Source organism: Neopelma chrysocephalum, unplaced genomic scaffold, assembly GCF_003984885.1.
Source record: "Neopelma chrysocephalum unplaced genomic scaffold, ASM398488v2 Primary Assembly neopelma1_104, whole genome shotgun sequence".
NCBI lineage: Eukaryota > Metazoa > Chordata > Aves > Passeriformes > Pipridae > Neopelma > Neopelma chrysocephalum.
This window is the reverse complement of record NW_020897768.1, coordinates 79883-102032: the sequence shown is the minus strand read 5'-3', so window position 1 is coordinate 102032 and position 22150 is coordinate 79883. Positions and strand designations below refer to the sequence as shown.

At 43.3% G+C, this 22150-nt stretch overlaps 1 protein-coding gene across 1 annotated transcript; it reads left to right on the top strand.

Annotated features, from left to right (window-relative positions):
- The first annotated feature begins 553 nt into the window (after positions 1-553).
- GCM1 (glial cells missing transcription factor 1) lies at positions 554-8509 on the top strand. The gene is made up of 5 exons (XM_027696014.1): positions 554-655; positions 2400-2652; positions 3608-3720; positions 4710-4838; positions 7904-8509. Exons 1-5 carry the CDS (start codon positions 554-556, stop codon positions 8507-8509), a joined length of 1203 nt encoding a protein of 400 aa, XP_027551815.1.
- The last annotated feature ends 13641 nt before the right edge of the window (positions 8510-22150 follow it).

The following is a 22150-nucleotide window of genomic DNA, read 5'->3' as shown; positions in this document are numbered from 1 at the left end:
GAGGTGCTAACAATATGTTAAATGATTGAGCACTACTTCATCTGAAGTGATGAAGCAGACCCCTCTTGTTACTTGCTTTTGTCACATGCAGTGCACAAAATATCTAATGGGTAAGCAGCGACTCAAAGACCCCTTAACAGCTGCTGAGCTGTTCAATCACTTTGGCCCCGGAAATATTGAGCCAGAGTTGAATCAGATGTTCAAAGAGCCTGTGAGCAGAGTTACATGACTATAAACTTGGTATGACAGAAGATCGAACAAAGCAAAACAGATGACACAGGCACGATTTGCGTGCTGCAATTGATGTGTCTGTAACATAACAGGTTATCTCTAAGCTATATTTTCCACTGCCTTGCTGGCTTACAAAACTTTTAATGGAACAAGTTTTTCTGGCAGAAGAACACTGATTTTTATCTTTAATGAGCAGCCTCTGTATCATTTAGCTTCAGGAAACAGCTTCCTGGTTGTAAACTGCTTGAGAGTGCTGACAGCCAGGCAACTTCAAAAGCAGCTAGGAGAGACTTTTGCAGTAACTTTGGGAAGGAATTAAAAAATGCTGAAAGGTGCAGATGAAGCTGTTGTGGAGCAGGAGAACTCTGCTTCCCAACATGGAGAAATGACAAGTTGGGATATCAATGACATCAAACTTCCCCAGGTATGTGTCTGTGATTAGAATTTTATTTTGTTCTGACCAGTCATCTCCACTACTGATCTTAAGTGCTTTCTCAGTCACCTATGCCTCGTTGCCTTTACTCTCTTTGTCACTTTGAGGTATGGGGCAGTGTTTTACTGAAAAGCTGAAAATATTGACATTTTCATGCATTTTCCCCTTAAAAGTATTATTGAAAGAGCTGTTGATGCGTGAAAAATAGCAATGATGAAGATACATTGCTTTTCTAGCCCACTGGTGGATGAGGTGCATAGAAAGCAGGGGGGGAAAAGTTAGCTTCTGGTGCGGGTATTCAATCAGAGATGAACAGAATTTGTTTTTGCCCTGGGTAGTACTTTATGAGAAGGGAATACAGAACCCACAACTGCCTTGCAACTGTGGGTGCTCAGTCTCACTTCAGATTGGGTTCCAGGCAGACAAGCTGTCTTCCCTCATGGAGGCAACAGTCTTTCATGAGCACCTAGGAAAACCTTGCTTAGTGTTCGCAGAGATTTGCTGAGAAGCAGAATAGTGATCTTCCCCTCCCTCTGTCCTTTTCTAGTTCTCTTATCTAAAAGTTTCAACCATGCTCTCCAGTGAAAGCCCACACACCCTGCACACCAATATCACCTCCCTGTCCCTCACCTCAGCATGTTTCTGCCAAATTTCTCCTGCTGCTGTCCTTCAGCATCCAGCTCTGCCTTTCACCTCCCAAACCTGTCTTCTTGCTGGATCCCAGCCTCTTCTGTACTATACTAGTGCTTTTTGCCCAAAGCCTCCATGTTCCAGGATGTCTCCTTCCCTGACCTTCACCCCAAGGTCACCTTCACCTGCATTTCAGTCTGGAGGCTTCCTTGACGCCCTTTCCTACACTATCCAGTGGCTACCAGGAGAACACGGGAGTTGATGGGAGTCAACTGATATTCTTTGTGCTGTCATGGATCTCAGTGGCTGGGATTAGCAATTTAAAGGAAATTCCTACTAAGCTTTTCTACCCCTTACAAGACCTTTTCCCTCAAAACCATCAGCAGGTATGTTAGGTGCTTTATGGCTTACTGAGTTTTACTATGTTGACTGTACCCACTGAGATGATGTGTGTTTGGTCCTTTGGGTTTTTTTTCCAGTTTTATTTTTATTGTTCCTTATTGTGCTGTCCTTTGGTTTTTCAATCATTTTAGCAGTGGAAATAAAACCTGATCAGGATGTCAGGTTTCTTTGTTTTGGACTTCAGAAAACTCCCTGTGCAAGTCTTTCATGGCAGTTAGGCCAAAATGAACTGAAGACCTACAAATTTGGACATAGTCTGTGTGACTCAGTTTTTGCCCTTTTTCCAGCGAGTTGAGCCAAATCAAACCAAATGATTCAGCGTAGCACTGCTTTGAACTGACTGAAAGGCAGAGCAGGATCTCTGCCATGAAAGCTAACAGAAGTTAGCTGCCTACAAGGAAAGTCTCTGCTATTTTCCATCAAGCACCTCATCTTCCTCTCCCAAGGAGGTCCTGCACTGAGTTGGACCCATGGGTGAGTGAGAACAACATCCTGGTCAGGCCTTCCTGATGCTCTGGGGCTTGTGGGGAGCCACAGGGAACTGTGCTTTTTCTGTCTTCCCTCCTGACAACCAGCATCACCCGCTGGGGTGCTGGAGTTACCCCAGCTAGCAGACACTCAGCAGGGGACCAGCTCTGCTTGGCTCCTGCACAAGCTCTTCTCTTCCCCAGCTTAAACGTGGCTTGCTTTGGTCTTTCCACAGGATGTAAGACAGATAGACTGGTTTCAAGAATGGCCAGATTCCTATGTAAAACATATCTATAGCTCAGAGGATAAAAATGCTCAGAGGCACCACAGCAGCTGGGCAATGAGAAACACTAACAACCACAACTCCCGCATCTTAAAAAAGTCTTGCCTTGGAGTGGTGGTTTGTGCCAACGACTGCTCGACTTCGGATGGAAGGAAGATCTACCTAAGACCAGCCATATGTGATAAAGCCAGGCAAAAACAACAGCGTGAGTATGGACATGGCTGTTCATTATATGGGCAGTTCATAAGTGAACACAACATAAAAGAAATCCAAGTATTGGATACTCTTTGGATTATCCAGCCTTCCTTCTGCCATTCCTTATATTTCAATGCAACTCTTGATTTGGAACAATGCATTTTACATTTCTTACTGTTGGGGAGTAGTTGTCTGCTTGTTTCTTTTATTTTTTTTCCCCCTAATAGTTTTTTCATCCCTATTTCTATTAGTTAGACATTCTTCTTAGGCCCATGAGAGAGGCTACTGAGAAAGCTGTGCAGTGCAGGCAGCTTCCTGCTGTGCTGTTCTTGCCGACTTGAGTGCTGACTTCATTATTGCACTGGCCCAGGAGTAACTCAGGAGGCAAGTCTTGCAGGAAAGAAGTTGCTCATAAACCACAACGACTGGAAAACTGGCCTCACAGTCACAGCACTGGCGCAAGACAATGCAAATAGAGAACATGAGCCACATGCGCTTTTTTTATGAGACCGTTCCAAACAATTGTGATTGCTCAATAGAACTAGCACATACTGATTTCTGGATCTGATGTACATTTTGGTCAAAGAAAGGTATTGCTCATGCACTCACTGAGGCTGTAATGATGTCTTCTAGAAAAGTCAAGACAAGAACACATATAACATTCCGAACACTGACAAGAGAAAAACAACTAAAACTGACTGTGATAATAAATTATAAAATTGCAATAAATCTGTAATAGAAACAATTGTTGACAGTTATATTTAATAATGGGCAGAATGAAGGCAATTATTAGTTTGTTTATATTGAGTTTTGCTTATATTTGAAAGTTTTTTGCATAGTTTTTCTCAGTGTAATTTCTGAGCCCCAAACCAAAGTGGCAATCCACCACCAATGAACCATTGTGTCACATGGGATTCATCTGATCACTGTTGTACAGAAAATGTTTCCCACTATCTTTGCTCCAGGGAAATGCTGTCCAAACTGCAATGGACCACTGAGACTCCTTTCCTGCCGAGGCCATGGTGGTTACCCAGTTACCAACTTCTGGAGGCATGAAGGCCAATTTATATTTTTTCAGGTTGGTATAAAATTACCTAACATTATGCAAGTTAATTTTAAAGACTGTTTTTGTAAGTTTTATTAAGGAATTTTTTTTGTTCCAGCAAATAAGGGTCATTGAATGTGACAAGGTCAAATGACTGCAAGGAGAAAGATTTTCACAAAGTCCTAAGCAACCTGATCTAACTCTGAAGTTAGTCCTGCCTGATCAGGACGTTGAGCTAGACTTCCAGAGGTCCATTTCCAGCCTAAATTAGCCTATGCTACTATGATTTTACAGCATAGTATATTTTTTTATTTAGGCTTCTGGGAAAACCTGTTGATTTTGAAGCATTTTGCCTCAGGTACATAGGAACCAACAAATCCTCAGAAAGCCAGAAATACCATGTTATCTCTTCTCTTCTATAAGGCACCATACATGAGGCTATCTTGGAGCAATAAATGGTTGTACCCAAGGGATTGTCTATGGAAAATGCCATCTGTGCTTTATATGTAACTTATATCTGGAAAAGACTGTATGCAAGTGTTTAAATAAGGGGCACTTTTTCTGGAAGCTTTAGTCCTAGTTTACTACCATAAGCACTGAACTGTTTCCTGCTTTCCAGTCTTTCACTTGTGTGCAGGCTAAATAAAATTAATTCTCTATGGAAGCTAATGGAAATTAACATGCTGATAAACATGTCTAAAGTGTGAGAAGAATGGAAATAACTGCAGGGACACTCTAGCCAAGCTGCAGAAGACCTTGTGGCTTCAGCTGGGGCTCTAGTATGAGGAGTGTCTTCTACACATAAATGTGGTGCACTGGTTTTATGATTTCAGAGAATTTCTACCCCATCCCACTTTATCTGAGATGTTTGTTACCTAAGCTCACATTAAATAATTCATATCAAATATAAAGCATTAAATTAGGCCATAAGTGTGGTTTTGGTCTGTGCTACAAATTTTGCTCCCTTAAGATTAGTAACAAGGTTGTTTCTAACTATAACATATCATGATTACTTTCTAAAGTCCAAAGGAGCTCATGACCATCCACGTCCAGAAACAAAACTAGAAGCAGAAGCAAGAAGATCAATCCACAAAGCACAGACAGCTTTTTCTGCATCTTCTATAAGATTAAAAAGAATACAGGAGATTGAGGTAACTCTTGTTATTGATCAATGAAATTTTGGGGTCAAAGATCTGTGGTCCAAGGCATGGTGGAGGCTACCTGGACTTTAGGTCTGCATGGTAGTAGGCTTTACATCTCCACATTCTGCCTCCCCATGATCAGGCCAAGAAGGACGAAGGCTGCCCTGAGCATCATGACCTCCTCAGCACTGCCATCCACTACTAGTGCCCCTTCTCTGGAGCCAATTTTGGCCTGATTGACAGCAGGAGATTACATCTGTACTGGTAAACAAAGCAGGGCTGGGGGGCTGGCTCAGTCATACCACTATTCATGTGGTTCCTGGTGTGGATTTGGTCAGTGCTAACTCATGCTCACAGACAAAGTGCTCTAGCATAGGTCAGGAGGACAGTATGTGCCAGAGACCATTTCCTAGCAGAATTTTGGACAAGGTTGAATCAGGTTTGGGTCCCTTCACTGTACACAGCTGGCTTTGAATCTACCTGTGCCCCTATGTGCCATCATGCTACAAGACACAGACAATTAAGAACCTCAAGCTGATGCTGTGAAAAACAGTCCTTGGTGAACTGCGACACAGCCCTTGCATGTCCATTTCACTTCAGGTCCAGAAGTTGCCCAAGACACCGACAGGCCATGCTTTTTGGTCGTTGTTACCAATGACAGTCCTCAGTTTCATTTCATTTAGCAGTATGGACATAGCTTTAGAGCATCAGCTCTTTCCTATTTTAAATGCAAGAGTTACCTTTAGAAGAATTTCCTACAAATTCTTTGTTAGTACTGCTCCATAAATAAAATTAATTGCAAAGAAATCTATGAATAAAGTAAGTAGATATTTAATCTAATCAGTATTGACACTGAAGGAGAACATTAGCAGGTTTTGATTGGATTTAACTTATAGTATTGGTTGCACCACCTTATGAGAAAGTTGTAACAAATAAACACTTGAAAATTGGGAAATTCTTTTGGCAATACCTGAACTCAGGAGGAAGATTTGTGTGTGCGTGTACACATACACAGAGACACTAACTGTTTACTCTCTGAGTCCATTGAGGGCAACAAAGATGATTAGGGGAATGGAACATCCCTCTTACAAGGACAGGCTGAGGGAGTTGGGCCTGTTCACCCTTGAGAAGAGATAACTGAGAGGAGACCTCATCGATGCCTACAAGTATTTGAAGACGAGGTGTCAACAGGATGGAGCCAGGCTCCTCTCAGTGGTGTCAAACAATAGGACAAGAGGCAATGGGCAGAAACTGATGCACAGGACATTGCACCTGAACATGAGGAAGAACTTCTTTACTGTGCAGTGACCATGCACTGGAACAGATTGCTCAGAGAGGTCATGGAGTCTCCCTCTCTGGACATATTCGAGAACTATCTGGATGCAGTTCTGTGCAATGGGCTCTACAATGACCCAGCTCAAGCAGAGAGGTTGGACCAGATAAATCACTGTAGTCCTTTCCAACCTGACCCATTCTGTGTTTCTGTGAAAAAGGGTTTTGTTATAGAATACAGTATATAGCATTACCTAAAAGATATGCCTGTTATATACTGTGTATGGTATCTTGACAAAAACCCCTTATCATTAACAAGGCAAAATCAGAAATCCTTACTTCTTCTTCCCCCAGTCCCCCAGCCGTTACTTAAGAAAACCCAGCTACTTCAGTAGCAAGCCTGGATCGCTTTATTCACAGACTTAATGTCCATCAGGGAGAGAGATGTTCTCCTGTAGGACAGCTGCCCCTGAGCAGGATTTGGCCACCTGCAGACCATCAAGGGCTGTGAGGACACCCTCAGATGCAGGAGGCACTGCCACATCCTTGGACAGACAGGAGGCAGTCAGGTTTTCTCCACACTGACATGTGTCCCAAGGTCCTCCACTGACATGGAGAAGGTGCTGTGGAAAATGAGCGCACTCCTCCACCTCTGCTTATTCCCCTTGGGTTTTGCCACATTTGAAATGGTCAGGTTATATTATTTACCGTCAGTTGGCTTTCCAGTTCATGGCTCTTCAGCAGGTTTTCCTTGGGAATAACTCATTATATCTGTGTTCTGCCAAAACTGGCTGTGATACAACTAATTCAGGAATCTGATTTCACACACAGAGCCTGTGTCGCTCAATCTGCAAAAATGTATTCTGAAAGGATTAAATTTTAATGTGCTCACAAGAGACCAGGAAGGAGAACTTTAGAAAAAGGTATGAGATAAGCCCAAAATAAGGCAAGTGATATATAGGATGTTCTCTCTGTGGCATCAATGGGTCTTTTGTTGAAGGTGGGCTGGGTCCTATACCAGATTGTTGGCATTTCTTCTCAGTGAGTGGAGAACAGCAGAAAGGTTTGCTACTTTGCGGTCAGAAAAATCACTATAATTAAATGCATGAAGAAAACAGAATTACAAAGAAGAAAGACCTGCAAGTACTCATCAGAAATGATAGCACAAATGAGTGTTCTGAAAGGAATTGAAGTTTGCATAATTATAAACCAATAATTAGGGCAATTAAAGAAGTTGTGAAATATCTAGAACAAAGGACCCGGAAGAATAATTCTTGTGTGCTGATCCATCCCTGAATGAAATTTCTGTTTGCAGGGTAAAAAAAATGTAAAGATAGGAAAATTTATTAGTTAGAAATAGAGTCTTGAAAAGAGACACATAATATTGTAGTGAAAAGATCACTTCAAAACAAACAGGTTTTAAAAATCATATACCTAGCTTTTCCAAACTCCACAGAAAAAAAAATAATTCCGTGGTGTCAAGTGTACTAGCATAATTGCATTTTTAGGTCCTTCTTCAGTATATGCTGGCAGTGGATCCCAAGGGCTGTGAACGCAAGGTCTAAACAATTCTTTCAGTGCAAAACAGGCTTTGGGCAAAACCTGAGGAAACAAACCCAAATCTGTGAGCTGGGAGCCCTGTTTGGTTTGCCCCTAAAGCCCATGGTCACTCCCCTACAAGGAGGCTCTGCTACACCGTCTGCTTCGTTACCTGTGTTAAATGAGTGCACTTGTGAAGGTCTCACAGAGGAGGGTTGATAGACTACACCTTGTTTTACTAACCTATGCCTTGCTTTCCCAAGTCTCTGACAGGTGCAATGCCGATGCCAGAAGCATTGCCTTTGCTTCTTTCCAAGCCGGATGCTTACGTGGTACCTGCTAATTTCAGGGGACATTTAAGCAAAAGCTCCCAGGAGCCAATGCTGAGCAGCTGCTCTGGGCAGCTGCTATACCCAAGGGCAGCTGGGGAGGATGAGGGCTCTGGAGAGGCATTGACCGGGAGCCGAAGCCCATCCCTTGGGAGGATCGCCAGTGCTGAGAGACTGTGCAGAGGCCCTGCTGTCCCCTGCACAGCCCTTTCCCACCAGCACTGTGCCCACTTCAGCACCCAGCATGTCCTGCCTGTGACAAAGGGTGGCCATGGCTCCTTCAGGCCTAACACTGGTCCTCTGGGAGATGGATTCTGTGGAGAGAAATCCCTGCTGACCTACAGCAGCAGCTGCCTCTCTCTGCCACCCTACCCTGCACCTCAGAGTGGCCCCTGCCCCAGGGTGAGTGGGGCACAGCCCCACCGCCAGCTCTTGGCGCCTTTGAGGGGAAGTGAAGGAGACATGAGCAAGGGAGGGCCCCAGGCGGGTCCCAACTACTGCCACAATGACATGGTCTTTAACCTGTACCCATTACGGTGACCAGGTGTAAATGTCTCTGCTCACCCCTCCTCTGGCAAAGGGCCCAGTTCTCCATCCCTGTTGCAATATGGATGTGAAAGTGCTACCACACCAGTTCCTGCTTTAGCTCCTCTTGCAGGCCCCAGGAGGGACTTTCATACCTGAAGGCTTGTCTTTGTTCCTTTTTTTTTAACTGTTATATTCTCCCCCACTATGTCATTGATCTAATAAAAGGTATCAGATCTTCTTACAGACTGCCTCGCTGCCATTCTGGTTTGGTAGCATTTCAGCCCTCCTCAATACATAGTTTGTTCAAGCTGTGGGACTGTGGAAGGTGCAGATGAATGACCTCAAGGACCACAGCTGTCATGTATAACCTTCTTCACTCTTCCAGCTTGTTCAGGTGTCGCGGTAGGAACGGCCATGCGACATAAAAAAGGTTCCAACAAAGTTTATTTCCAGGAAAAAGACAGCACACCGGGGCTGCTTAGCAGTCCCTTTAAGTACAGTTTTTGAACACATGTAATCCACACGGATAGGACAGTTCAAACTCACACACCAGAATTCTTACAGCTAATAGGTGCATTTTCTAAACTCTACTTTCTCACAACAACTTTGCTCTTTCTCAAAACAGCCCTGTGAGGTTCCCACAACAGTCCCGAGCACCTGCTCTTATTTTTCTCTCATGCTGATGTTTTTCCCGACCACTCTTGTTCAAAACAGGTCTCTGTTCTCATGAGACAATGTTCCTGTTCTCACGGGACAGCTTCTTCAGGATGCATCAGTATATTGTCAGGATCAGGGCCTCAGTCCTCTCTTTCAGTCCATCTCAGGGGTACACTTTGATCTGGTCAACATCGACTGCTTCGTCGATAAGTGCCAGGCTGCTGACAGGTTCTCTGTCAACCCCCGACATTCAGGAAGTGATCTTAGTCCCTCCACTGCACCAACCTTGCACACATGTTGTACAGAATCATCACACAATGTTTTTGGGTTGGAAGGGACCTTCAGAAATCATCCAGACCAACCCCCCTGCCCATGGGCAGGGACATCCTTTACTAGACCAGGCTGTTCAAAGCCCCATCCAGCCTGGCCTTGAACATTTCCAGCAATGAAGCATCCACAACTGCTCTGGGCAACCTGTTCCAGTGCCTCACCATCCTTATAAAAATATTTCCTCCTCAAGCCCAATTTAAACCTACCCTCTTTCAGTTTAAAACAATTGTTGCTTGTCCTATCACTACAGGCCTTGGTAAAAAGTCTTTCTGTCTTTCTAATAAAATCCCCTCATGTTGAAAGGCCAGAATGAGGTCTACTCCAAACCTGCTTTTCTCTGGGTTGAACAACTCCAAATTTCTGAGCCTGTTTTCATGGGAGAAGTGCTCCAGCCCTGTCTTTGATCAACTTTATGGCCCTCCTCTGGGCCCTCTCTGGCAGGTCCACATCTTTCCTGTGCTGGGGACCCCAGAGCTGGATGAAGAACTTCACATGGAATCTCATGAGAGCACTGTAGATGTGAGAATCCCCTCCCTTGACATGCTGGTCACACTTCTTTTGATGCAGTCCAGGATACAGTTGGCTTTCTGGGCTGCATATACACGCTGACAGATCATGTCCAATACACCATTATCCCTAAGTCCCTCTCTGCAGGGTTAGACCCAGTTTCATATATGTATATTTTCAATATATATTGCCTTGCTGCTTTTTCCAGACACTTTTTGTTTCTTTTATTGCAGACTGTAACAGCATCCATTCCATATGTCACCCCCTTTTCTGACCACTACCATAAGCTGTATTTTAGCAGGACCTATCAGTTCCCTACATTTCTCAAAAAAAGTAGGGTGCCAAATATGAATTTTCTTGCCTGAACTTAGTGGCCAGCTCAGAGATCTTTGGCAAAGATTCCTTCACCTTTTCCCATAATTGACATCTGCATGATTTTCCTGCATGACTGGCCTCTGCTGCTCTCTGGACTGAGTTTTAGGGGCCACCTAACCCCCCGTAGAAGGAGGCACTTACGCACATCCCTGCTGCCGCCTCTGCAAGGAAGAGCTGAGGGAGGTCATGTATGGCATTTCATGGCTGGTTCCTTTAACCACCGAAGGTAGAGAGCCTCATCTCCAGGGTCTGCCCAACTGCCAGTTGTAACCATGCCCTGCCCTGCCTGTGTAGCAAGTCAAGCCCCAGAAATCTGAGGCAAAATAAACCTTTCATTGGGATGAATCTGGGCGGACAGTATTACAAAACAAGTGGTAATAAAAACTTCACATTACCTCAGATTGTGGTGTATCTCGTGTTCAGTCTTTTTTTTTTCTCTCTCATTTTAGTTTTTTTAGATTTTTATTTTTTTTTAAGACTTTGAAATATATTAGTTACTAGGGAAACCACTCTCCTGGTGAAGGGTGTAGTTCAGAGACACTTAGAAGACAAGAACAAATTGTATTCATAGAGTGTTTCAAAATGTTTATTGCAATTTGTGAAACAGAGGATGCATAGTGATTTGTTTTATGTGGAAAAAAATCTAAATGTAGATCATAAAGTAACAGTGTGCTATTGTATATAAAGGTCAATTCACTAAACTTTTTTTTAGTCAGTGAGTGACTCTCACACTGATTCCGAACTTTGTGTGTTTTATAATAATTCTTCAGATCAGTAACTAGGAGAAGGAAACTTTGATCAAGATTTCTAACAACCTCCACCTCTAAGACAGAAAAAGTAAAATCAAGAGGAGCCATAAGCACTTGTGCTTTGGGAGGTAATCTGCAGGATTAGGGACAGATAGGGCCCCTCGGGCTTCATCTCCCATAGCTGAGATTCCTCTGGAACTGCCAAACCAGTCACACCAGTGAGGGACCACACAGGGCATGCTGCCTGCTGTCATCGGCTCTGTCTCATCTTGCCTCTCCTCTGAATTCCTTGCTTCTCTGCTGCAATATTGCCAGCACCACCTCTCTCTCAGCAATAGTACCATACAGATGTGTGGCTAGAAGCCTCCTTGGACAGTGCTCCCACACCAAAGTATATCAGTTCCCTTTACACTCACCAATCCCTTCCTCTGTTTTTAAAAACTTCCAGCAAAAGGGATTTGATAACCAATCCCATAACCTGTTCCATGTTTTCACTGTCCCAATCCCAACTGTTAGCATTTTTTTCCTCATGTCTGATTTTCTTTCCTGCAGATCAACCATTTCTTCAAGTCTTTGAAGATGGGTAGCATGCAGTTACTAAGTTCCACTTAGTAATAAAGGACTATTACTACAAAACCTCCCTAAAAGAAAGTTACTACCAACCTTTCTTCCTGCCTGAGAAGCAAGAAGCTTTTTGTTGATTTGCCTTGAAGTCTGAATCAAAAGGTTTCCAAAATGAAAGCTATTCCTGCAATCACAGCTCCACTCAGTAGCTACCTGTCATAGAAGGGCTGTGCCTTCTTGCAGCTTCCATGCTTGTAACTCTGTGCAACCGGGACAGTCCCACAATGTGAGGAGACACTGAGTCCCTGTTCATGCAGTGTTCATCACACCAACTATGTTTCCAAAAGAAACACATTTCAGGCTCAAGAAGGACAAGTTATTAATTTTTAAAAAGGAGGAAACTAAGATTTTATGATTTTTCTATGGTTAAACACAGAAAGGCTTTCCAGATTTATAAGCTGGGTCATTTTGACCTTTCCACGTTTTTGCAGTGACTTCTATGCTGGCAGCAACTCCCTCTACTTTAGGTACATTCAGCACAGTGGGTCAATATAGCACCAAATTTATATCTGTTTAGCTCAAAATACAAAGATACCAATCCTATCTCTGACCTTCACAACAATAAATTTTTGCAATGTGTTTGAGATACATGAAAAGAAACATGTATGTGTCACTGCTTTAAGGCTCTTTTAACCGGCTGTAAGGTACTGTGCCCATCTGGGCAGTGATAAGAATCATAGAATGGTTTGGGTTGGAAGGGACCTGGAAGATCATCTGGTTCCAACTCCCCTGCCATGGGCAGGGACACCTCCCGCTAGACCAGGTTACTCAGAGCCCTATCCAGGCTGGTCTTGAACACCTCCAGGGATGGGAGGGGTTCAACCTCTCCAGGCAACCTGTTCCAGTGCCTCACCACCCTTATAGTAAAGAATTTCTTCCTAATATCTAATCTAAACCTACCCTCCTCAAGCTTAAGGCCATTCCCCCTTGTCCTATCACTCACTACATGCCCTTGTGAAAAGTCCCCCTCCAACCTTCTTGTAGGCCCCCTTTAGGAACTGGAAGGTGCTCTAAGGTCATCCCAGAGCCTTCTCTTCTCTAGGCTGAACATCCCCAACTCTCTCAGCCTGCCTTCATAGGAGAGGTGTTCCAGGCCTGTGATCAATGTAGTGGCTTCCTCTGGACTTGTTCCAACGGGTCCACATCTTCCTTGTGTTGGGGGGGCCCAGACCTGGACACAGCACTCTGGGTGGAGTGTCATGAGAGCAGAGGGGAATGGGAGAATCAGAGGTGAAAGAGCACTGGATGCATTATTCTCTATTTTAAGAAAATATACTGAACACTGTGTTTATTCAGGGTAGTTTCATGAAGAAACTCCAATTGATCTGTGAGGATCCATCCATAGATAACCCTGTAACCTTATTCTCTGCTGCAGAAATGTCTGTTGTGCAAGGCACAGCTGCAGCAGAGCTTTAGGCAGGCAGTAGATATACAAGGAGGTCAGGGTGTGGATGATTACACAGGCAAGATGGTTTGTTCTGGCTTATTGGTGTTTCTGATGGCTGTATCTACTGCCAAAGCTAACACAAATATCCATACATGGCACTACATGACCTACACTACTTTTGCAAGGTCTTAGCTCTGAAAGCACCAGCCTCAGTATTTAAGGCTAATTCTCTGGGAGTAATCTCTGTGCTTGCTCCAAAGCAAGTATATTTCTATATAAGGGCTCTTCTGAGGCCATCAGAGAGCTACAGCAGTGTTTCTCAGAATTATATATTAGCCAGACTGTATCTTACAGAAACATAGCTTTTATGTTTGGGGTTTTTTTTGATTCATGCAGCATTTTAAATAATACAAGGCAGCACCTCCATTTTTTAGTGTATTTATCCTGAGAATATCCATTTGAGAAAGGGAAATGTTTCTGTATCAGTCACACCAATGGGGAGATGAGAAAGGCAGAACAGGGATTTGACCCTCATCTCTCCAGCCTTGCAACATACCTTGTGTTTCTTCTGGCCTTCATCTCCCCAGGCTCACTGCCTTTGCACAGGAAAAGAATTGCAGGTCAGACTGAGCACAGCCAGATATTTTCCTTTTCAACCCCTTGTAAAAAGCTCCTGCCCTTTGACAGACCAGCAAGGCTATGGACTATTTTCTAAAATCTGGTACTAAACACATTCTCTGTATTTTTAAATTAAAAACAGTGTGTCAAACTGCTGGTGGTAGAAAGAACTGCAGCTAAGGAAGCTTTAGGGGATACATCCTGAGTTATTGTAGAGAGTTTTTCTTTCCTTGTGGCCTTTGGGATGTTTACTAATCTGTGTGTCTGGTAATCCTGGCACTTTTGCTCTGCTTCCCATCAAGGTAGTAATTTGGGGCTTTTTAATAATTATGGTCAAGGAGTTAGTGTTTTACTTCATTGCAGACAATATGTAGAAGTGGCCACTGTGGTGAATCTCAGCAGGGATACCGTTTGTCTGTGCCAGGAACAGGCTTTACATGTCTGGCGTGGGGACTCAGGGGAGGCCAAGGAGGATGGGAAGGCGGCAGAGTTTATTTAAGAGCGAAAAAAGAAGGAAGTCTGCTGGTGTCAGAGTAAAAATAGATGCAATCAGTAATCAAAGCAGAGCGTGAATAGGATATTAAAATTGCGCACCTGAAGCAGTTTGGACCTGACTCATACAATCTATGCAGGCTGGTCCTGATTCAGTACAGTGTCTCTTCCTCTCTGAGCTGCTGCAGTCTCCAGACACTAAAGTGTTTTTGCCTTTCACAAGGTGAACTTCACCAACACTGCTCACCTCCTCAAGCAAGGAGGACTCACCATCAATGCAGGAGAAACAGGTTAGGGAACACTTTAACAAACCCAACATATGTAAGTCCATGGGCCCTGATGGGAAGCTGGCAGGTGTTACTGTGAGGTCATTCACAATAATCCTTGAAAAGTCATGGTGATTGGGTGAGTGTGGAGAAAGTAATGTCACTTCTGTCATCAAGGAGAACAGGAAGGAAGATCTGGGGAACTAGACTGACCAGTGCCACCTCAAAATTTGCAAAGGTGATGGAAAAAATCTTCTTGAAAACTCTTTGCAAATACATGGAAGGCTAAAAAGTGATCAAGAGCAGTCAGAATGGATTTATGAAGAGAAAATTGTGCTTAACCAACCTCAGAGCCTTCTACAATGAGATGAATGTCTTGGCACAAGGGGGGAGCAGTGATGTATTTTATCTTGACTTCAGCCAGGCTTTCAGCACAGTCTTCCAAAATATCCTCACAGACAAGCTGATGATGTATGGGCTTGTTAAGTGGACAGTGAGGGGGACTGAAACCTCAGCTATGCTGTGATTCTGGGAACACTGAGGATCATCCATAGCTGTTCTCATATCAGACATTTGCAGTCTCCAGACGCTGCTGCTTGAATTACCTGGGTACAGTGTGGCACATCTGGAAAGTCATCCAAAGGTCTGGCATATGAGGAACACCCTGGGGCAGCAGGACACAGCCTTTGTGGCCCTGCAGACAGCAGCAGCATCAATCTGAATGACACAAGCATCCTTTGCTCTCCTTGTTGGATTATTTGATTTCTGTGAGCAACATGAGATGACTTCCTGTATGGCATCGATAGTCTCTTAGAGGACAGGGCAAACCAGGAAGGTCTTTGGCCAGCTTTTCGCTCTGAGTTCATTTCTTCTGTTTCCACTTAGTAACCAAGGAAGCAAAACTGCCTTGAAGGGCCTGTATCAGACAAGTGTTTTTCATTTCTCCAAATCAGTTGTGTCAAGATTCAAACTTCACATCATTTGGCAATTGTATCACTAGTGATGTGGTTTAAGTCTTTTGTTAACAAAGGATGCCCAATCTATTTGTTCTTCTGAAGACAGTCATAAATAATACAAATCACAGCACAAGAGTGACTTCTTTGCTCGCTGTTTTCTGTGATGGGTGGAAACTGTTAAGTAAAGGCCAAAGTCATATGGCGACTGGGAATCCAGCTCCCTTTTGCTTTTAGGGGAGATAGCAAATGCCTGTGTAAGGATCAGGTCCCTCAGCCCTTCACCTCCAGCAGAACATTCCTGCCAGGACATGGCAGGGACCAGCTGGTGTGGCCTTCCTCTGCCCCAAACACCAGGTGGAGAGTGGAGGGACAATGACATGCTGCTGTCCTCATGTTTGCAGCCTCTCCCCTGGTACCTGTGGGTGGCAAGGTGAGCTGGTGGCATCCCAGACTTACTCTGGACTCTGGCACCTACAGCAATGAGTAACATATACCATATGAACAGCTGTGACCAACCTGATGTCTGTGGATACTATAAATATTTGGTGTAGTGAAAAGGTGTTTGCCAAATATCCAGATTTCCTCTGCTCAAGTCATAGCAAAGACAGGAGGTAACCAAGATCTTCAGCCCAGTCAGCAGTGGCTGTGAGCAGAGCAGGATCCCTGGAGGCAGGGCCCTCCAAGCTGATAGTAAAAGCAGCAGTACATTTCAGGGCAAAGAAGGGGTGGTCCATGGTCATTGCCTCTAGACTTTCTTGATTCCCTCACAGAAAGGAACAGGATTCTGGTCTGAGAGGCTGGAGACAGTAGGATAAGGCTGTACACATGGCATTACTGAAGACCCACTGATTCCTGCACTCAGAGGAAAGTCGGGGGGCAGGAGGAGAGCAGGAGAAAAAAGAATGAATGTCTGGCCTTGGGGTTGGTGAATACAGGATGAACAAACAGACCAAAGAGTCCTCTGCCACTCTGCCTTGTGAGTTCTTTGGGTTCTAATAATGGAACAGAATAAAAAAATTATTAAAGTACTATAAAGATTACTGTCTTCACAGAAAGGGTTATCAGGCATTGGAACAGGCTGCCCAGGGAAGTGGTTCTGTCACTCTCCCTGGAGGCATTTAAAAGACATGTACATGTGTCACTTACGGATATGGTTTAGGGGTGGACTTGGCAGTGCTAGGTTAATGGTCGGACTCCATCTCCTTCAAGGTCTTTTCCAATCTAAATAATCCTATAAAAATCAACCTGTAGCTGTAATAGGGCTTGGAATCCTAAGTCAGGCAGGCTTTGATGCTGGTTCACTGCAGGGTGAGGCAGCACATCTGCTCCTGCAGGGAGTCATTGTTGTCCAGGTAAACTACAAAATGTGGTCTTTTTCATCAAAATACTCTCTTTGTCTCCATGATTACTATAACTTTACCAGCTGTTGTCCCAGCCTACCATCCTAGCCCTGTTGACAAATGCAGATTTATAGCAGGGGAGTAAGAGTCCTGTTTTTTGGGGTTTTTTAACTCTTGCCTGTTCCAAGGCATCAAGTCTGCTCCCAGGCCTGAGCTTCAAAATGAGAGAAAACTTAAGCTCACATACACTTTTGTGTGTGCCAACCTCACTCCTATGTGAAACGCGTGTGGTTTGGGCACAGCTACAGTTAGGATTGCCAGGCCAGGTTCTCCATCATTAACCTCATGACGAAGACATAGGGCCAGTGCCAAGGAGATGGGTCAGCCAGTATTCTCCCGAACACAGCCCAAATTCTTGCATGAGAGTGAGCCCCACTATCTGTACTGTCCTCACAACTGTGTGGCTGCTCCAACCACAGGGCAGGTAACACAGAAAGATATAGTTTGCATCACTGTGCTTCAGTCCACCCTGCATTTAGCCATTTGCACACTGCCCAAACCAGTAGGCATCCTCTGCACATAAGGGCTCCTGGAAAACTTGCAGATTCCTACTTTTGTCCACATTTTCAAACTTTCATCACTCTAACGCCTCCGTATTTTGGTAGTCCTGAGGTACTACAGCAGGGCAAAGAGCACTGAATTGAAGGAGAGCACAGCAGCTTGTTCCCTGAGGTCTCTTGGAAAACCTTAACTCAGGCTTGACATTAAACCTAGAATAGCAGTAATCTTTTCTCTGTTTAGATGCCCTAAGTTTAAACTTGGTTTAGGCTACAATTGTTCTATATCAAAACATCTTCAAGGCCTGATGAGAAGCTGAATTGCAATTTGAGGATAAAATTATCAGCAATGCTGCTGCGCTGAAGCTCAGTGATCACCAGATGATAACACTGCACCCCATTGTTATTTTTTTTAATCCCTGTGAATGGTAATGAGATGCTGACAATACACTGTATGATTTTGGTCTCATAAGAGACTCTGAGTCCTTGAAGAAGAAAGAAGAAAAACTTGATTCACTGCGTTGCACATACCCAGACAAATATTCATCTTGTCATCAGATTACTTTTTCTGGTAGTTTTTCAGGTTCTACAGACTTTGGTAGGTTTTTATGTGAAATGTTAAAAAAGGCATACTTTCTTAAAGAGGGAGCAGGTTCCAAACAAAATTGCTGGCAACTGTGGTGTCAGCTTCTGTGAAAGTTAGCCCCTCACAATCTTCCCACTTTATTACAACTGGGAAATGCAGCTGACTTTAATATCTGTAGGTTTATTTTTCTCAGACTTTACTTTCCAGATCACCATCTGACTAGACACTGTCAATTACTAATATGCGTACTCAAGGCGAGTTTAAGGGTACTCAGTGTTTTCTTCTCCATGTGATTAAATTTCCAGGCAGAACTGAACCAACCCACTATATTCCGTTTGTCATTTAAGGTAGGTGCCAAATTATACAAAACAAAGATTTTGATTCTGTACTTGATTCAAAGTACAGGAGTTGTGGTAAGTACCCTGAATTTCAAAGGTCTTCTTGAAGGTTGAATAACAGGAACAATCTTTTCCTTAGGTATCCCCCTACACCCCCAAAAAATCAGTGAGGTGTGGGAAGCCCACAGCCATTGGGAACTGCAGCTAGGAAAAAACCCTAAAGCCCCTGATACATATACACTTAATGAAAACTGATTGTAACTGATTATTACTTACATACATATTTATCAAATTTCCTTTAAAAGAGATTTGTCTTTTCCTCTACACTAAGGCCCTGAAACCCATTCCCCACCAGCCCTGAAGTAAAAATCAGCTGGTTTTGTGAACACAGTTCAAGTCAGAGGGCAAGGAAACTGGGCTGTAGGGGAAAGAGGAGAAAAGGGACCAATATTTTGTACTTTTTTTCTTCAAGTATACAACTGAGAGCTGTAGCAATCCGAAAACTTGGGTATCAGCAGAAAAGGAACCGCTAGGATTATGTAGCAGGCCGTGGACAGCAGGAGCTGGGAAAAACTCCTTAATCTGAGGACCAGACAAGACCTACTGATATTCAATCATGTTGATTGGCCTGTCTCCTGCAGCAGGATATGGAAAGACTTTGTCATGATGTTATCAGACCACGTTGAAACTCCTTTGTTCTCTTCCCCCCCATGTAATCCTGGATACAGGAAATCTTAACCATCTTCCCCCCACATGTAATCCTTGTTATGGGAAATGCTAATCAATTTTGTAATCCCCTAATTAACATAATCCCTCCCCTGGTTAACATAACCCGTCCTCCTCATTAACATGTCCTGCCCCCAAGATCCTTAAATTGCGTTTCACGTGTTCAATAAAGATTCCAGTTTCTACCCCCGAATGGGGATCAAATAGTTTTGGACTTTACAGAGAGCTAATAAAACTTAATGCCCCTATAAATATATCTTACCTGGCCAAACCAGGTTAATAGACACTGAAGTGTGAAGTACTAGACACAAAACCAATTTCTTATCAGCATAGATAGAAAGGAGTTGCCTGAATGCCCCTTGCAGTGAGAAACCCCTACAGCATCTTAAAAATATGAGAAAGGATTACTTCTTTTAGCTCCCCAAAGACAGCAGGTGATACAACATCAAACTTTGGGGAAGATCTGCACAGAAGGTAAACACACCTTTGGTTCATGGGCTCCCCTCTGTGCTCTAGCTGAGGTACCCCATTCGCATCCACGTTTGCCAGTTTTACAGAGTTTCTGGGGAAGATATTAAAGCTGTTCTACAACAAAGAAATTATTTGCACATACTGCAGGACAGGATGTCCAAACACCCCAAAAAGCATAACTCTTGGTTCTGGCTAGGGCCACCAGCCTTTCCCCAACAAACTTGGACTCTGAACAGAAGCCTTCAGAGCAGGGCAGGAGCTGAAATGACGACCCCTGCTTTGGGGAACATATACTGGCAGTGGTTAAACACACTTATTTTCAGTGCATGATCCTTCATAAGGATGTTCCCACTTCACATATTGGCTGCCTCAGATGCCATTTGGAGGTCATGATTCTGTCATTCAGATACTTAAAATCCCTTTGAAGAACTGGCCTTTCTGTTTAGTCCTTTTCAGTTGTGTTATTGTGAATGTCTTACCAGCACAGAAACCAAAGGAGATGAATGCCTGGCAGGCTAAATGTGTAACAATTGCTTGGTCCATTTCCTCTATTTTTCCTGAAATGTTCACAAATATTAAATAAGTTGTAGGGAAAAATACATATACTTCGTTCATGAAGTACAAGGGAATACTTCAAACCGTGGCATGCCACCTCATGGCCAAACAGCAATAGTGCACACCGGCACCAGTAAACGCATCAGGAAGCTGCATCCCAAAGCTCTTGCTAAGCATCTTGCTAAGATGCGACAACCTGTAGGGTTAGCACTATCTCCGGAAGAAAATAAAATAAAATAGAAAAAAAATCAATTCTTTTGCAAAAAAAAAAAAAAAAGTTTGCAGTCTAAAACCAGGCAGAACTTCTGATTTAGCAACTTTAGCAATCTCTTACCCTTATAGAAGTAGAATTAATTAAAATAAATTTACTTAGTGTGTACATTGAATATGGAAACATGCCGGGATCACAGCGCTTGCAAGTATCTTCTCAAGGGAAAACTCATTCCTTCAGAAATAAAATGTGCGGAAAAAATATCTACTCATCTTGGACTTCCACATTAAAGAATAATTTCATTTGGCAGGATTTATTAGTCTTACTTTTCTTAGCTCTGGACCATATCCAGCTATTTCTCAGAGCATTCCAAGGCTAAATTAACGAATGTGCAACAGGTATCTTCAAAATATGTCAAAAAACTTTCAATTGCCAAGGAAGGCTGTCAATCCCAAAAGATGCAGGACTGTTTCATGTCTTCAGAAGCAGTCATGTTTCATAGGGTTTTTTTCTGACCATGTGTTCCATAAAATCACACTATACTTAACCCAGAGGGTGGTTGGGTGCTGGAACAGGCTCCCGAGGGAAGTGGTTACAGCACCAAGGCTGACAGAGTTCAAGAGGCATTTGGATGATACTCTCAGGCACATGGTGTCACTCTTGGGGATGGTCCCATGCGGGGCCAGGAGCTGGATATCAGCGATCCTTGTGGGTCCCTTCCAACTTGGGATATTCTACATTTCTATGTAATTTTAACACCTCTTACTGTCTTGAATGATAGGTACACATTGGCATGGTGCACATGGACCCTTTCAAGTGGCCTACACTGCCAGAGCTGAAAGCAGTTTCAGCTGGGAGAGAATACCACTTTTATACATCCCCAGAAGTTCCATTCAATTGCAGACTAGTTCCTCTTCCAAATCCTTTGCTTCAGTCAACATTACTTAGGACTTCTGGTTCTAGCAATTATTTTAAGGACTCAGGAACTAGACTCTGGACAGGACAGAGGCAAGGTAAAGCCCTGATTGTTCCTTTTAAGCAAACAATTATGCAAGCCATTTTAATAAGCAAGCTGCTAGTCTTAGCGTAATGGACAAAGCTTGAATCCAGACTGACTATCAAATGGAAGTCTTTGATTTCTTTACAGCTGCTATTAATACTAAGTAACATGTAACATCCATTCTGAAATCCAAACTGTTTTGCAAATGAATGTAAGCTTTTATGTTTTTCTCATCTTGGATGGTAGAAAAAATGGCGATGCACCTCAATAGTTCAGCCATTTTAACGTCAACAAAACTTTCCAAATACACTGGCACACATTCCAAAGGAATTCTTTTCAATTAAAAAAAACTAAACCCAACTCTATTGTTCTCTTTCTTTAAACAAAAAATCTTGTGCAAACACCACGTTTTTGAAATTCTGACCAGCTTTGCTCAGGGTTATCGAGTGAATCAGCAGCTGACTAGAAGCTGCCTGCTGGTCCTTTGCTCAGGGCTTTGCTGTTAGTCAGCTACAGCCCACATTACACACAAAGGCTTAACTGATGCTAATCTCCAATTAGACTGAGACAAATCACCATAACATTTGATCACCTGAGCATCTTCTGTCCACAAAACTGTGCACTCTGCTGTCTTTAATCCAATACATAGAAGAGATCTACAGCTCTGAGAACCATGTTTCTGTTACCTCTTGTAGCTCTCCTTGCATTTTTATAAGGGAACTTGTCGCAACTCCCTTCAATAAAGCCTGGGGAAAAAGGACTCCATAGGTGTACACCTTATTGTTTTATTCAAATTACTAATAATTAGTAAAGGACGATTTCCCAGCAGTAAACTAGTTATACCAACTTAAGTCATTATATGAGAATAAATAGGACAATAAAAATAAATTATAAGAACATAGAGCCTC

Coding starts and splice junctions, on each gene's coding strand:
- GCM1 (XM_027696014.1), top strand. CDS start 554: ATGCTGAAAGGTGCAGATGAAGCTGTTGTGGAGCAGGAGAACTCTGCT. Junction 3,721..4,709: donor GCCAATTTATATTTTTTCAG/GTTGGTATAAAA, acceptor TACTTTCTAAAG/TCCAAAGGAGCTCATGACCA. Junction 4,839..7,903: donor AAAGAATACAGGAGATTGAG/GTAACTCTTGTT, acceptor TGCTTTCCCAAG/TCTCTGACAGGTGCAATGCC.